The 16,256-nt window shown below is 44.5% G+C and overlaps 1 protein-coding gene across 1 annotated transcript; it reads right to left on the bottom strand.

Annotated features, from left to right (window-relative positions):
- Window positions 1-386: 386 nt before the first annotated feature.
- Window positions 387-14,550, bottom strand: POLE2 (DNA polymerase epsilon 2, accessory subunit). The gene is made up of 19 exons (XM_082282833.1): window positions 14,461-14,550; window positions 12,283-12,383; window positions 11,328-11,403; window positions 10,234-10,311; window positions 9,434-9,527; window positions 8,992-9,066; window positions 8,668-8,751; window positions 8,120-8,179; window positions 7,685-7,730; window positions 6,690-6,762; window positions 6,094-6,266; window positions 4,809-4,898; window positions 4,576-4,630; window positions 4,196-4,255; window positions 4,024-4,101; window positions 3,530-3,638; window positions 1,997-2,173; window positions 1,834-1,901; window positions 387-1,097 (listed from the first exon to the last, which is right to left on the bottom strand). The coding sequence occupies exons 1-19, from the start codon at window positions 14,526-14,528 to the stop codon at window positions 1,079-1,081; spliced, it is 1,584 nt and encodes a 527-aa protein (XP_082138959.1). The 5' UTR covers window positions 14,529-14,550; the 3' UTR covers window positions 387-1,078.
- Between the last annotated feature and the right edge of the window lie 1,706 nt (window positions 14,551-16,256).

Genomic DNA, 16,256 nt, shown 5'->3' with positions numbered 1-16,256 from the left:
TGCTGTGGGGACGCCAATCAAGATGGCGGGCGTTGCTGTGGTGACGGTAAACAAGATGGCGGCGCTGGCGTTGCCGTGGAGACAGCAAACACCGTGGCGGGCTGTCCTTCAGGGCCGCGGCCTCGCCTTTTCCCTCCCCTCAGTGGCTTCGTGGTGGCTCGTAGCCATCACCCCTGTCATCAGCAGGGCTGCTTTTGCACCATCACCTTTTCATCTCTCTGCAAAGTTCATGTTCCATCCCATCCCACAGCTCTGAGCTGGCACTGCCATTCCCTTGCAGAGCACTTCTAAATCCTCATCAGGCCAGCTCACACCTCTCACCTCTCGTACCATATCCAGCTCCCATCCCAGCCCCGCTGTCCCCTCAGAGTCCGTGTCCCACTGTCCCCTCCTAGTTTCTGCCCCGGGCCATGCCAGCACGGTGGGCAGGGGCTGTGAAACAAAGCTCCTGTGGTGAGGCTCCCCTCTGTTCCACACCTGGTGTGGGCACTTTGGGGTAGCTTCACTCTGGTCTCCATGCCCACAAGCACCTGGAGCAAGTTTTGGCTTAGTTTCACTTTTTCCCCACTTTCCTCCATCAAGATCTCCTCCTCCCAGCCTTCTCCAGAAGTTCTAAAGGACCATGTCCTTGCTGCTCCTTCCTCTTCTGGCCCTGTGTAACACTATCTTCAAATAGATACTGCATTAAAGAACACCTCACAGATATTTCCTGGGCCTTTCCCATCCAAGAAAAAATCCTATCCCCCATTTCCAGTATGTCCTGCAGATAATCAGCTATCCAAGTTCTCCCTATCTTTAACTTTTTCCTTTTAAAGATGCTCCTTTCCTGTTTGATACAGCTGGCTCCTCCTCTTACCATTTTTGTGCTTTGCCAATCATTTTTCACTCAGACTTGACAATTTATCTAAACTGACACCAGTCTCTTTTCCTGTAAAAGTTTATTTGTGTACAAAACAAATCGGTTTTGACTGACATTTATTATAAAAAGTCCATAATACATCATACCAAGGCATGTAAAAAATAAGAGCTATGGTTGGCTTCACATGGGTTCACTGCCTTTTTTCAGTGCCACAGAAATTCAGAGTCCCTGAAGCTTGCTGAAAATACCAAAGAAAAGCAGTACTTAGTAGGTTTACTTTTAAAATAGTTCACAATGCTATTTTATTTCTTTATCTAGGAAAGACTTGATGATGTTTTCAAATATTTAGAAACCTAAAGTATCTCATGGTATGGTATTTTTTATATTCAAGTGAAAGTTACATGGGCTGATCCATTATTAATTCCCTGGGAAGGCTTTTCCAACAAGGAGAAGATAAATTTATGCTTTTCCTAATGGGTTATACCATCATTATTTTAAACAGGCAAATTTTCATCCATTGTAAGCCCTTTGGTACTTTTTAAATACTTTTTGGTGTTGCAGCTGGCTTTTTTCCAGTCAGTGGAATGAACAAGTGCAGATTTAAAAATATGTGAAATCAAGGCCTGAAAGTTGCTTCTGGATTTGATGATTATCATGAAATGAAGCAAAAATTGTTCCTAAATTTAATTAATTTATGTAACAACCCATCATCCCTAGAAACAAATCTGCTTCCCAATTAGGTCTCAATCTCTGAAAATCATACAGTACAGTCATCTCTCCTTTTACTGCTGGATTGCACTTCCCATCATTGTGTAATTTTTAAATTTATTACTTTAGTCCTGGGCATTTGGGTTTCTTACATTGCCCAAGTATGAAGCATAAACTGCTGGAACATTCACTCTGTTTCTATTACCAATTCCCTGTGATTTTATCCTGATAATCAGAAACTCAGCACATAAGAAGAATCTCTTTACCTGTCTTCAACTGTCTTGTTGGAGGGGTAGAACACCTTGAAGGAAAATCCACTTCTGGGAAACGAACCCTGTGAAGGAGAAGAGGAAAAACCCCATTTGTGTGAGTGAAACTCAGTGCAGGGAGTGAGGGCCAGCTGGGATGTGAGAGCCCAGGGGATCTTACAGGGTTTATGCAGAGGCACTCGGTGTTGGTGACAGTGAAGGGGTCGTGTTTGTCAGCGATGATGAGCAGGTCTGGCACGGGATAAACCCTCAGGGCGTAATCGTAGGCCCAGAACACGGGGCTGACGTACAGCGGCAGCGGGGTCAGGTGCCCCTGGGCTAAAATGGTCTTTACAAACTGCAAAAAAAAAAACCACAAACGCTTGGTTTGAACCGTTTTCTGCAAGGCCAGTTCATCCCTGCATGTGCCAGTGTGGGTTAATAAAGAAGCTTTTTGAACCTGGAAATGTTTGGGTGTTTTTTGTGTCTCATTCCCTCTGATCATGAATGATTTCTAGATTAAATCAGTGGCTCTCCTCCAGCACTCTTTCCTTTCTTGAATTGTGGGGGTTTTAAAACACAAAGGCCTTTTTAAAGCATATCAGCCAGTATTTGAAGATGCCAAAATTATCTCATCAGTCAGACTCTCCAGGAGAATCTATTTACCTGTTCCTCCTTACCAACATTGCCATAATTTTAATTTTTTAGGGGTTTTTTCTTCATAGCTTTCCTCACAGTACCAGTTAACCACAAGACCCACAGTTCAAAAGTCTTTTCCCTGAACAGAAGAAATCATTTGATTCCCAGAAGATTTTCCTTTCTTAGTGACAAAATTTCCCTCTCTCTTTTTTTTTTTTTTACACTGATGGCTGAATTAAAATAGGCAAAAAAGGCAGAGAAAAAGTGGAGTATACAAAAAACAACCTGCAAAAGGTGTTGCAATTCTACATTTCCTTCATGTTTCCTTCCTGGAAAGCCCTGTATGAGGACAGGGAAGTGTCAGGAATGCAAATGTGCCCACAAAACCAAGGTACCTCAGCGTCCACACGGTGCTCACAGAGACACAGCTAAAACAACCTTCTGAGTCAAGCAAACAAAAAAAATCACAGTAAAATAAATAAACCCAGACTCCATCCATCACTGCAATGAGCCAGGACTACCTGGATCGTTCACATCCAATTATATCAGTAAATGCCATCAGCTCCTGCTGCGGATTCACCGCGTGGAACCATGACCCCAAGCGCTGTGCTGATGTGTAAGAAGCAGAATTTGGGTTTTAAGTGAGGAGACAAAGCAAGCAGATGAATTTTAGAGAAAGTGACCTGCTGCTTTACTGCAAATGGCACTGGGTAACTGATCAAATCTTTAAAAAACGGTAATTTGTGTTAAAATTTGCCTTTAGGAATCAGTGTTTCTTGGCAGGACGTTGATGGTTGGTGCACACACAGTTGGCTGCTCTGAAGTTCTGCATTCCAGGGCAGCTGCAGTGTGACAGAATGACTCAATACCACCTAAAAGTATCCTGGTTTGAGTTATTTTGCTGTCAAAATGTAAAGAAAAGTAAGAGTACTAAATATATAAATCCTTCTTACCACCCCTCTGGGTTACTCGTGCAATGGGTCGTGAGAATGGAGATCAGAGCCCCCAAAATCCAGCCCTGCTGATCAATAAAATCAAAAATCTTGGCAAAAAGTGGTGAACACGACTCACTCACATGGTTGGGAATGTCCATGTTGCTGCTTGGGAAGTGAACACAGTTCCTGCACATTTTGTTGACCAAATCTTCCCGAAAAATAATGATTTCTTGGGTGCAGTATTGAATCCTGAGTGGAAAACAGCAGTGAAATTCAATAAAGTTAACCTAAAAATGAGGAAGATGCATTATAAAGTTGATCTCCCTCTAATACAGACAAGTGAAAAAAGCAATTCGAATTAAAGTTATACTTTCCCTTCTAGTTCAGAAAAAACACGCTTTTGAGCAGGATTTTTATACACAGTATCAATTTTTTTTAGCATTACTTCCTTTCATCATTGCTTTATTGATGTCTTAATGTATTTAAAGCTAGTTACAATTAATCCAAGTGAAGAATTCTATTAATTTGAAAAATTTAAGGCAAATTTTCCCAAAATTTGTAGATTTTGAAAATGGTATTTGTAAAATTTAGTAAAAAAATTATTAATAAAAAAAATTAGCAGTTACATGGTTACCTGCAGGGATTTGTGGTGAAAACTGAAAATGGCACCAGCTGTCTGAATTCCTGAGTGATATTTTCAGCCAGGGGGGGTCTGAAATAAATAGCAACTGTATGAACAAAGATTCTTTCCTTCTTTAACTACTGAACTGAAAATGCCAAGATTTGAGGAAGTGAAGCAAACTGACCTTGGTAAAATAGAACCAGGACCAGGATCTTCAGGACCAGGGACAAACACAAATCGACTACTGCAAAAAAAAGTTCAACAAATCTCATTTACATAAACTGATCCTAAAAACTAGGTCTGGTGTTCTGAATTCAGAGATCAGGAGCCAGGGAAGTATTCCAGGGAGAGACCTTGGCTCCCTCATTAGGAGTTTCCATGCCCAAGCTATTGTAGATAAAATCAGACTTACCCTGCTCCCAAAACAAACCTGCAGGCCTGTTACAAAACCAGCTTGTTATCTGATCACAGCTGGCTCACAAGACAGAGAAAATAGGGTAACTCTCAGCTTCTTAAAGTAATTAAAGGCTTCACAAAAAAAACAGATTTCGCCTTGCTCTGTACCTTTTATGGATGCTGGGATATTCACATATAATATCTGCCAGAGCCTTCAAAGAACCTGGAGTCAGGGAAAAACAGGACACAACACCTGGTTAGAAATAAAACCAGCTTGGATGAATCTCCCCTCTACTGCAGAGCACTTATAAAAATAAGGGTTTATTCTCTGCTCTCTTTGTTTGTTTGCCATCATTATTTTAATTTAATGCACGTCTGGCTGTTTACAGAGACTTCCCTACCTTTCAGGGATTGGATTTGATTTTTTCCATATGGCGCAGATGAAAAATTTCCACAGAAGAAAAAGCAGGTGGGAGGTGCAGAGGAATAACCTGGGAAAGGAGAGGATCTGTGAGTGTATCCATTCACTTCAGCATCTTCCAGCACTCAGCCCATTCCATGAGAAGCAGGGACTGGAACAGCACTTCAAGCTCTGCTGCTATTAATACACCTGACTGATTTGCTTGATACGGGCTGGTTTTAGCTTAAAAAGGTGATGGCAATGTACAAATGTCACTTTGAGGGAGCCCTCTGTCATTTCCAGGCTGAGTCCCAGCATTGTTTGTGTGTATCCAACTACTGACTCACCCAGAGAATTATACAAAGTGCAATTCTAATAAATAATGCCATTTAAAAATGTATTATTCCCTTCAAGAGGAAAACAGCAAGCAGGCAGCAATGGATTGCTGTCAACCTCCATGATCTTTCCAGTTCAAGGGCTCTCCCAACATTAATCTCCCTTTTGGCATTATAAAGCAACAGTAACTGGAATTGCCTGAGCAGTTTGAGGATCTGATGAGTGCTCACAACCTCACTCATCACCCGCTTCAGAGCAAAACAGGGAAAAAAGAAACCTGATTCCCATCCCTGAAATAAAAATAGAAACAGCTACTCAGGCATTCATCTCACATCCCAGTTACTCTCCATTTTCCTAGCACACAGCATCACACTTGGATTTACTTCACTGGTTTTCAAAGGGGCTGGTAAATAGAACAGAATTGCTTAGACCAGAGAAATGGCTCATCAATAATTTTCCTTGCTCTCCCCCTCAGCTGCTCATTTAGTTTCTAATTATGAAGGTTATCACTTGCCTATTGAAGTCTCAAAATAGCAAATGCAAGGTCTGCATCTTTGCCAGGTGAGTGCAGCACACGAATCTCACTGACCAAAGTCCCTTCATCCCCTCAGCCCCTGCAGTCTTGGGGCAGGCCCAGTTTGCCCCAAGGATTTGCCAGTTCTGATCCAGATACTGAACTGGTTTTGTAACTTCTGCATGACTGTGCTAATTTGTGTCCAGCTCCCTTCAGGTGAGGAGCAGTTTCCCACCCTGAATTCTGGGTTGTTTTTAAAGCAGTCACTCTCTCACACTTCCACTCTGCCCGAGGCAGAAGGGACAGGCTGTTCCAAAACTGCTGCAGCACAAAGAAGCAATTCATGGATGCTACTGGTCAAAACACTACTGGTACTAAGAATTTATGGAAACAAATTATGAACACAAGGTTTAGAGTGAAAGCAACTCTCACCTACCCGAAAACATCGTGTGAAGCTTTTCCAGCACTTCTGCTTGGTCCAGCCACACGTCAGAGACAAACACAAACATGGCATCTTCATTCTCCTCCTCCAGCTGCTTCAGTTTTGCAGAAGCCTTTACTGAAGATGAAGAAGGCCCTCCAAAGAAGTTTATATTCCCATAGAAGGCTCTGCATCATTAAAATACTCCAGTGAGAATCCCAGAATGGTTTGGGTTGGAAGGGACCATTCCAGCCCCTGCCATGGGCAGGGACACCTTCCACTATCCAAGGGGTCCATTCTTTCAGCAACAAGGAATTTATTATTCCCATGTAACAGTTACCTGGCTTTGCAATTGAGAAGGCCTGACATCCCAATTGCCATTAATATGCAGAACCCAAAGGCCTTTGGAAGGGTTTTTCTGCCAACACTACAGGCTTTAGTGCCTCTAAGTCCCAGAATTGCTTCCTTAAATTTGTATTTATTTTAAAGCATTTGGGGAGGAGGAAAAATAACATACTCGAATGTCAGAGAAATTATGAGATAACAATGATCTTACTTAGAAACCCGTAAGAAAACATGGGGTGAGAGGCTGCCAAAAGTCAGCTTTGTACCTCGTGGTAGCAGAAGGCTCAGTGGGCGGAAATCCAAAAGCGTTCACATGAAAAACTTCATCTTCATACCAACCTAAGAGGATTTGGAACAGCAAAATAACCCTTAAGTTCTTCTAACAGCATCATGTCCTAGACATTAGTCAGAGAGTTGGCAGCTGTGCTGCACTGCCAGTCCCAGCCTCCATCAATCCCTCTCTTGTGGTAGCTCCACAACCAGACCACGGAATGATCCAGATGGAAAAAGGGCTCAGCAAGAAAACAACTTTTTTCTAACCCCAGACATTCCTCTGAATGGATTTGCTGCACAGGCACATCGACAACTCCCTCAGCCCAACCAGGGAGGAATGCAGGGGAAAGGAATTGTTCTGCTGGCCCTGTCCTGGAAGGGCCCCCATGTCCCAAGGACCATCCCAGTGTCAGGAACAGAAGGAACAGGGTGATATTTATCCCCACTCTCATTTCTGCTCCCAGCTTCTGCTTACTCTCTACATTGCAAACACAAAACACCCTGGAAAACAGACTGAGATTATGTATCTTGCACAGAGGAACATTCCACATACAGAAATAGCCTTTTTTTTGCTAAAACAAGGCTCCAAAACTGCAAGCTCTTACATCATCCTAATGAGAAGCCTCATTAAAGGACCAAAGCTTTGCCAGCACAAAGCAGCATTTTCAGATTGTTAAATCATTCTTTTGGTTGTTCTAGGCTGTCTTCCTAATCCAGTCATAACTTCTCCAAGCATGCTGGAGCCAGGCTCCAGTCCTCAAAGCTGCTCCACACCCTCCCATGCCCCAACACCCTCCAATTCCTGCTCTCTGCCTCCAGAGCCCACGGGGTCACAGCAGAAGATGAGTGCCAAAAATCTCAGTCACAAACTCACTGATGGTCACCAGCATGAGATTTGTCTGCTCAGCCACATCTGGCAGCCAGAGCTTTGACAGAATAATTTATTACAAGCTAAAAAAAAAAAAAACAAAGCCCCAGTCTGCTTTACCTTCTGCCAAAACAAAGCAGGATTCAGTATATAACCCACTGTGGAACTGGTGCAGGAAGGTTAAGGAATGTATTTTTCTTAGATTTAAAGTAGGTTTTTTAGCCAAAATTTGCTTTCCAGCTGATGTAATAGATTTGGACAGCACTGAAAGTTCACAGGCTGCCTGAAGAGCCTGGCAAATCCCTGGTACCTGAGCAGGTAAGTCCAGAGAGAGCCCACAAACAGGAACAGGCTCTGCTTCCATGGGGAGGAACACTGACCACGTCCAAGAGAAAGGCAGGAGCTGCAGCAGCCAAGGGATTGGAAACGAAGGAGAAAGAGAGAGCTGCAACTCTCAATATATAATTTTTAATGGTCAGCATTGATTTACTGTTCAATTCAAAATTCTGCAGGTCTGCAGGAAATTCCTCCAGCTCTTCCATCACAGGAAAAGGATATTGCTTTACTAAGGTCTAGCTGAACCACTCCTGTGGGGTCTTCTAGGAAAAATTTCCCCTAAAAAACAGGATTCATTAATAAAGCAAAATACACCCAAACACACAAATGTTCCAATCAGAAGCATCTATCAGTCTATTAGAAATAATTTGGCTGGTTTTAATGTTTTAAGGTGGCAAGAACTGGAAATAATGTAGTTTATAATAAGTGTATCTCAGCAGCTTCCCTGGGAGCTGCTGCAGCTGGGATTGCTGGTGCACCCCTCCCTAAAATCCCAGTCCAGGGCACTGGCAAGTCCCAACACAGGCACTGGAAGCTCCTGCCTTCAAGAAGGGACATGCCAAAAAATCCTAACTGCTTCTGGTTGCTGACATAAAAATTTTGTAGTGAGAAGACGAAGACATTTTCCACACACGCTGGCACCAACTGCTTGTGGGAAAGTCTCTTAGAATGGGACAAATGTGAGATATTTAAGTTTTCTCATTTTTTAATATATTACAGCACTGAGTGAGCAGTGACCAGAGACTCCACAATAAAAAGCAACTCACCTCCTTGAGCTGAGTGATCATCCCAAGCACAATGACTTCTCCCACTTTAGCTGTATTGCCCAAGAGAGTTTCTACTGTCTTTAGCTGGGATCAAAGGCAAAGAATCCAATCAGAATTAAATGAAACTCTCCAGGTGCCTTTTCCCCAGCAAGACAAAGCCCCACACAGGACATGGTTTTAAATAACCAGGGGATACAGGCTCATTACAAACATCAGAGCCATATTTCTGAATGGGGCTTGGGAGAAGATTCCCAGTAAGGGCTGCTAGCATAAAGAACTGCTGTGATTATTTGGATTAAAACTGAAAAGAATTCCATTTTTTACCTGGAATTTGCTCTTGCTGTCATCAGGATGAGCAACGACTGGTGAAGGAGTGAACAGCTCATGTCTATGAGTCCTCTGCAGAAACCAAAATTGAAGTGATTCACTTTAAAAATACATGAGCACTGTCAAAAAGCCAGTTTGCTACAACCACTATACAAAATTCTTCATAAAGTTCTTACCCTATTTCATCCAGCAACTTTTAGTAATTCAGTCCTTTTGACAAGAATTTGCTTCTAAGAAACAGATGACCAATAACACCAGGTAATAACACTAAGCCTCAAAAAATATGTGTCATGAAAGCATCTGTAATGCTGCTAAAAGAAGTTATTTGTGCCAACCTGGAAGGCAGAGAGTTTATGAGGCAGGGAGGTGCAATAGCACAACGTATTTTTGGAAGGAGATGTAGGATACATCCCTGTGGACACCTGCAGAGATTCCTGACCTGCTGGAGGATGGAGTAGCGCTCCCGGAACAGCTCTGCCTTGTCTCTGGCAGTCCCAAATAAACTCGGCCCAGGGAGGTCAGTCATGGACAGGCTGCGAGGAGTTTAACACAATCATCATTTTAAAAAAGGGACATTCCACACATAAAAATGACTCATTGATCTAAAAGGTCTGGGAGGCTGCAAAAGCTACACCATGATTTAGGTACTCCATGAGGGACACTCCTGCTCAGGATCCTGTGTTTCTGCATTTCTACATCCATTTCATTCCCCTCTAACTCACAGGCTTTGAGATTTATCCTTCCACCCAGAGGCCTCTGCAGAAATCCATTTTTAAAAAAGCAGTAATGCCTTTAAGCAGTTGTGAACAAAAGCATTATTCCTCCAGTTTCTCCAACCCCCAGATTCACCAGCTGCTCCTAATTTTTCTTTTTTACCATTTGGAGCTCTCCTTAGAAACCCCCCAGGGCTTCAGGGAGCTGCAGGATACAGACTAAAAAAATAAATACAGGCAACAGACAGATCAAATTTATTAAAAAAATAAATTTGAACAGCCCAATGTGAGAAAAAAAACCAACCCCAAACTACCTTTAGTGATGTATGTCCTAGCCTTAGTGCCTTTTTTATTCACTAACTGGCATAAACTTGGTTTATGGTCTTAAACATTTATTACCTTTCTCACTCAGGCTTCAGTTGAACAGACCCAAGAGGGAAAGATTAAAAACAGACTTATCCTATAGAAATAGAGGCTTTGTTCTTAAAACAAGAAGTGCTTGAAATTTAAAATATGGGAGACTTACGGCAGAAACTTCTTTCTTTCTGAATTATAGATGTAACGTGGGATGTCAAAGGCTCCAATAATGTTGAAAACATTTTCTCTGAAATAAGAACAGTTACAGCATTAACTGGATGTTATCTTCCAACCACACCATTCTGTGATTCCATGAAGGGCATGAAACAAACAGTAACAAATATGTTGGCTAAAATGATATTTGTTTTGTTCATTATCATCACCATTTCTCCTGCATCATTCTATTTTCTATTCCATTTTCTATTCTGTTTTCTCCTGCCTCCTCTAGTTAAATAATTAAAAAGACTTGTTCCTGTGATCTGTAGAGCTTTTCCCTTCAGGACTCTCCAGTGAGAATCTGTACATGCAGATTTCTCTTCACTTCTGGAGCAAAAAAGAAAATAATACATTAAGTATAAAAAAGCACCACAAAGAAAAATCACACTCAAACCATCTGCATCATAAAGATTCCAACGACAAGGAGCAAAAGTTAAAACCAAATTCTCTCTATCCTGAGAGGCTGTGGGCTGACAGTATCTAACTGACATGCCCAGCAAACCATCTCTCTTCATGCTCTGCATCATGATGTGAACACTAAAGGAAACACATCCATCAGGATCACAAAGTTCTCAGAAACTCCAGTCATTGCTCCACACTTTGTTATCACAGAAGGGAAATCAATCAGGGCTTCAAAAAACTAAACAGAAAAGCAGGAACGGGCACCCCAGAGGAAAACTTTTCTAAAGTGCTTTCAGAAAAGAAAGGCACAAAACCAACCTGAGATAACTTTCGTGTAGAGCAAAGCAAATAAAGGCATGGACAGAAGTATTGGTTAATATTCAACCTGTATCACACACAGGTTGATATTCCAGCAGCTGAATTCCGAACATCAGATTATGTTTAGAACCCCCTGGAGGCCCATCCATGAGAACAAACGCTCCAAGCAGGAACCTGGAGCAAAGGCAGCAGCAGGAAGACAAAAGGACAGAGCAATGACTGCACGTGGAGCACTGCAGAAAATGCCTGGCATTCATTTGCCCAGGAGGAATAAGGAAATGACACCAGCTCCCAGAACCTCCAAAAAAATTTATAACGTCACCCTACATCGCCTCATCCGGGGCCCGGCTGCATTCCTGGACAGCTGCCTCCACTGTGGGCTGCTCAATCATATTAGATGACACTGGAAGGAAAAATCCCAAGGATTAGAAATGCAGCAAGGAAGGAAGCAGGTCTGAAGTATTTCACATTAAATGGTTGAGTCTCCTCAGAGGAATACACACAAATAAGAATGTTTTCTGTAAGCTAATGACAGACGCTGTTTTACAGAAGGATCACTTAATATTGCCACCAAAAGGACATATTCCTAGGGAAAAAAATAACACACACACACACTGCGCCCATGCTGAATTCCCTAAACATGGAGAACAAGACCATTATAGTTTATGCAAAGCTGCCAAATATATCACAAATGTGTTAGAGCTGAGCTTTCACATTCTGGAGGTTAATTTGGTTCCAGAACATTATCACACGGATTGCTGCCATAAGTATTCCAACAGAACTTTGGAGATAGGCACATTGCTGTTTTCATGGATTTAAACTGAATTGCAATTAGTTTGAAGGCCTCACCACTCTCACAGGGAAGAATTTCTTCCCAATATCCCATCTAATCCTGCCCTCTGGCAGTGGGAAGCCATTCCCTGTGTCCTGTCATTCCATGCTCATGTAAATAGTCTCTCTCCATTTTAATATTTAAAATTATAGTTTCAGGTACAACGATGTCCACACAAACTTTCAGTCACTGTCACTAAAAAATTCTACTACTCTTGGAAAAGTCAGGATATTCTACACTGCCAACTCTTTAAATGGCACAAATGTCTTCTGCTGACATTGCAAACTTCAGTGTTTAACCAAAATAAAAGGCCAACAAATACATTTATCTCAGTCAACCCCTTACACTGCAATGACACCTCAGTGCCTCTGCTGCCAGTAATTGTCTTTGTCTAGATAACTTCAGAAATTCCAGGAAAACTTGCTTAAGAAAAAGAAATTGTTTACTTACAAGGTTGTTTTTCAACTGCATCGATGACATTTTCAATTACATCGTCAAGTTCTTCTTCACTGGTGGACTGAAAAGCTTCAGTGAGATACTTCAGGGCATCCCTAATCCCAGAAGAGAAAGCACAAAAAGCAATTAATATTCAATAGTTTACACAAACTGTGCTGATTTTGGCAGGTGTGCACATCATCACCACATGGCTCGTGGTTAAAAAGTAGAAACAATTAGCACTGCATAATAGCTCACTGGTTTAAGTCAAAGAAAAAAATCATTGGGATTGAAAATATCAGGGAAAAGAAGTGGAGAACCTCAGCTTCATACAAAAAATTGCATGTTGGAAGGGAATTCTGGAGACCATGTGGTCCAACCTTCTCCTCAAAGCAGGGCTTGGGTTATGCTGTCCAGGGCCCCATGGAGCCAAGTGAGGGAGATTCCACCACTTCTCTACTCCATCAACTTCAAAGTTTAATTACCATTACAATGAAGAATTAAATTAAGCTTGTGCCCGTTGCCTCTTGCCCTGTCACTGTGCAACCTTGAGAACACTTCTCACTTTTAGGAAGACTGGGATTAGCTCCTCATGAGTCTTCCCTTCTTGAGGCTAAATAAACCCAAATCCTTCACATTTTCTCCATGTCAGGTTCTCTGACCCTCTAATTACAGAATCCCAGGATTCAGGTTTGGGTTGGAAGGGACCTTAAAACCATCTCATTCCAACTCCCTGCCATGGGCAGGGACACCTTCCACTAGCCCAGGGTGCTCCGAGTCCCATCCAGCCTGGCCTTGGACACTTCCAGGGATCCAGGGGCAGCCACAGCTTCTTTAGGCACCCTGGGCCACGGCCTAACAGTCAGGAATTCCTTCCCAATCTCCCATCCATCCCTGCCCTCTGGCACTGAGAAGCCATTCCCTGTGTCCTGTCCCTCCACCCCTTGTCCCCAGTCCCTCTCCAGCTCTCCTGGAGCCCCTTTAGGCACTGAGGTCTCCCTGGAGCCTTCTCCAGGTGAACACCCCCAGTTTTCCCAGCCTGGCTCCAGAGCAGAGGGGCCCCAGCCCTTGGAGCAGCTCAGTGGCCTCTCCAGACTTTTCCAGCATCTCCATGTCCCTCTCATTTTGGACTCCAAACCTGGATGCAGCTCTGAAGCTGGGATGTCACCAGAGCAGAGCTTCCAGCTCTTCCTGCTTCCCTTACAAGCCACAGCCTAGAAGCAACTGGACCTGCTCCAGTTGATCAATATCTTTGAAATTGGAGTTATTTTAATTCTCAATAACACAAGAATTAGAAATCTGGTTGTTCTCTCATCCTTAGACTAGAGTCTCACATTAAAGATAACAATTTTCTTATTACTGTCATCTGTTGGCCAACCAAACTGGTATTTTGGTGATCAGCCTGACCTTCAAAATGTCTCAGCTCATGGAACTGTGGAGTCAGGAGTTCTGGATTTGTGCTCCTCACTAATGAAAGTATCAGGGCACTGTCCAAAATAATCACATCCCATCCACAACAGAAACAAAATTTAATTGATATTAACACACAAGAAAGAAGAGGAAAATGAGAGCAATGGAGACCCAGTCTCTTATAAATCATGACACCTTCCACTGCAAGCAGGAATCACTTTTTTCAGTGACCTTGCCATCTTTAAATAACACATCCTATTATATTTGGAAATATAGCATTTCTTCCTTTGGAAATGCCACTTCCTCCTTTGGAAATGCCATTTCTTCCTCTAACAAAGAATGCTGAGCACAAGACTGGCAAGTGGAACTCAGAAAGAGATCCCAGAGTTGTCAGGGTCAGAGGCAGACAGAAAAACCCAACCAAACACCCGGCACCAGCATCAGGGAGGGCTCCAAGGGGAGACCATGGGCAGCTTTTGGTGGCACCCACGGTCATGGTGGATGGATGGATGGATGGATGGACGGATGGATGGACGGACAGAAGAGGCCCACAGCAGCAGGACAGGCAAAACAAGGCATTGGAGAAGACTCCAGAGGCCTCGATGCGGGGGAAGGAGGAAGAGGAGGTAAAGGCAGCACCTCGTCCCGAGGAGGTGCCGCGGGGGTGCGGAGCGGCCCCGACCCCATCCCGTAACGCCGCACGCCGGGCCCGAGGCCCGCCCGGGGCCGATCCCCGCGGGCGGAGCGGTTCCCGGAGCAGGGTCCGGGCCCGGGGCTACTCACGGGCGCAGGAGGAGCCCCCGCAGCCGGAACGCGGAGCTGAGGCGGCGCCGCAGCCGCTCCGGCTCCATGGCGGGCGATGGCGCCAAACGCGGCCGGGCCGCCCCCAGCAGCCCCGCCCGGCCCCGCCGCGGGAGGAGCCCGGCCCGGCCCCGCCGTGCCCGTGTGGGGACAGCGCGGCGGCGAGAGCCGGCCTGGGTCGGCCACAGCGCAGGGATTGTCCCCTGGGCTGGCAGGGCTGGGGCACCGCGAGTCCTGAGGGCAGCTCCGGGCCCCTCATGACAAGAGACACTGAGGGGCTGGAGCGTGTCCAGAGAAGGGAAGGGAGCTGGGAAGGGGCTGGAGCACCAGGAGCGGCTGAGGGAGCTGGGAAAGGGGCTCAGGCTGGAGCAAAGGAGGCTCAGGGGGGACCTTGTGGCTCTGCACAAGTCCCTGACAGGAGGGGGCAGCCGGGGGGGTCGGGCTCTGCTGGCAGGGAACAGGGACAGGAGGAGAGGGAACGGCCTCAGGCTGGGCCAGGGGAGGTTTGGGTTGGATATTGGGAAAATTTCTTCATGGAAAGGGTTGTCCAGCCCTGGCACAGCTGCCCAGAGCAGTGGTGGAGTCCCCATCCCTGGAGAGATTTCAAAGCCTTGTGGATGTGGCTTATGGGGACATGGAGCAGTGGTGGCCTTGGCAGACTCCCATGTTCATCGAGGGCTTTTCCAACCTAAACCATTCTGTGATTCCATAAAACACCCTTGCTGCGACTGACACAAGTTACCCAATACAATTACCCAAGGTATCACTTTGGTCCTTGTAGTGGTTTGGTCCAAAACACTCGTTACTTACTTCTGTGCCTTTAAACTGAGCCATGCTAACCCATGACAGTCCTTTACAGGTAAGGTAGATGACAACTCTTCTGCCCCCTCCTCTTTTCCTGTAGGCCCAGCACAGGTTCCTCTGCCTCTCCGGTACTCCAGAGTCTCTCCTACTTCAGGTTTTCTTGCTACAAAACATCCATCAAATACATCTGGCTGTGAATTGGTCCTGTGAGCACAGGATGGTCTCCAGGGCTGTTTTAACATAATCACAGAATACCAGAATGGTTTGGATGGGAAGGGACCTTAAAACTCATCTCATCCCACCCCCTGCCATAGGCAGGGACACCTTTCACTAGCCCAGGCTGCTCCAAGCCCCATCCAACCTCGCCTGGGACACTTCAGGGATCCAGGGACAGGCACAGTTCCAGGACTGTGGGGTAGCTGCCTTCTCTCCAGATGGAAAATACCTGATATTTCATTCAAACGCTCATCTCCATCTCTCAAAGTACAGCTTGATTCCACAGAAGGCTCACAAAGCAACTCTTGAAAGAGTTGGATTGAAAGACTGCAGGGATTTAGACAGACAAAAAATGTCAGGTATTTTCTATAGTCCATTCTCAACTGCATAATTTATAATCACTCCTCTTCGGGGAGTGAGCTCATGGGTGAAGCTGCTGCTACTCTCTTCAGACAAAGATCTGACAGGTCTCAGCTATTTTGGCAGGAAATATGATTCATTTCTCGTCGCAGGCATACAGCTAGGTGCAAATTATAAGCCCAATTCTTACATAAGTACCTTCATTTGCTAAAATTACTGCTTATTCTCCTTCTAAGAAAACCTGATCTTGCCATTCAGCTCATGTCTCGCCACATAAGGGAAGGTGCACCTGGAGAAGGGATGTGCCCCTCGCCCAAAAATAGCTTTCTCTAAAGCTATGACCAAACAGGGAATGTAAAGCACACTCCTACAGCATCCTGCTGGATTTGGGGGCTCTC

This window comes from Coloeus monedula, assembly GCF_965178545.1.
Source record: "Coloeus monedula genome assembly, chromosome: 6".
NCBI classification, from domain to species: domain Eukaryota; kingdom Metazoa; phylum Chordata; class Aves; order Passeriformes; family Corvidae; genus Coloeus; species Coloeus monedula.
The sequence above is the reverse complement of the archived record's forward strand: the minus strand, read 5'-3'. Positions and strand labels throughout refer to the sequence as shown.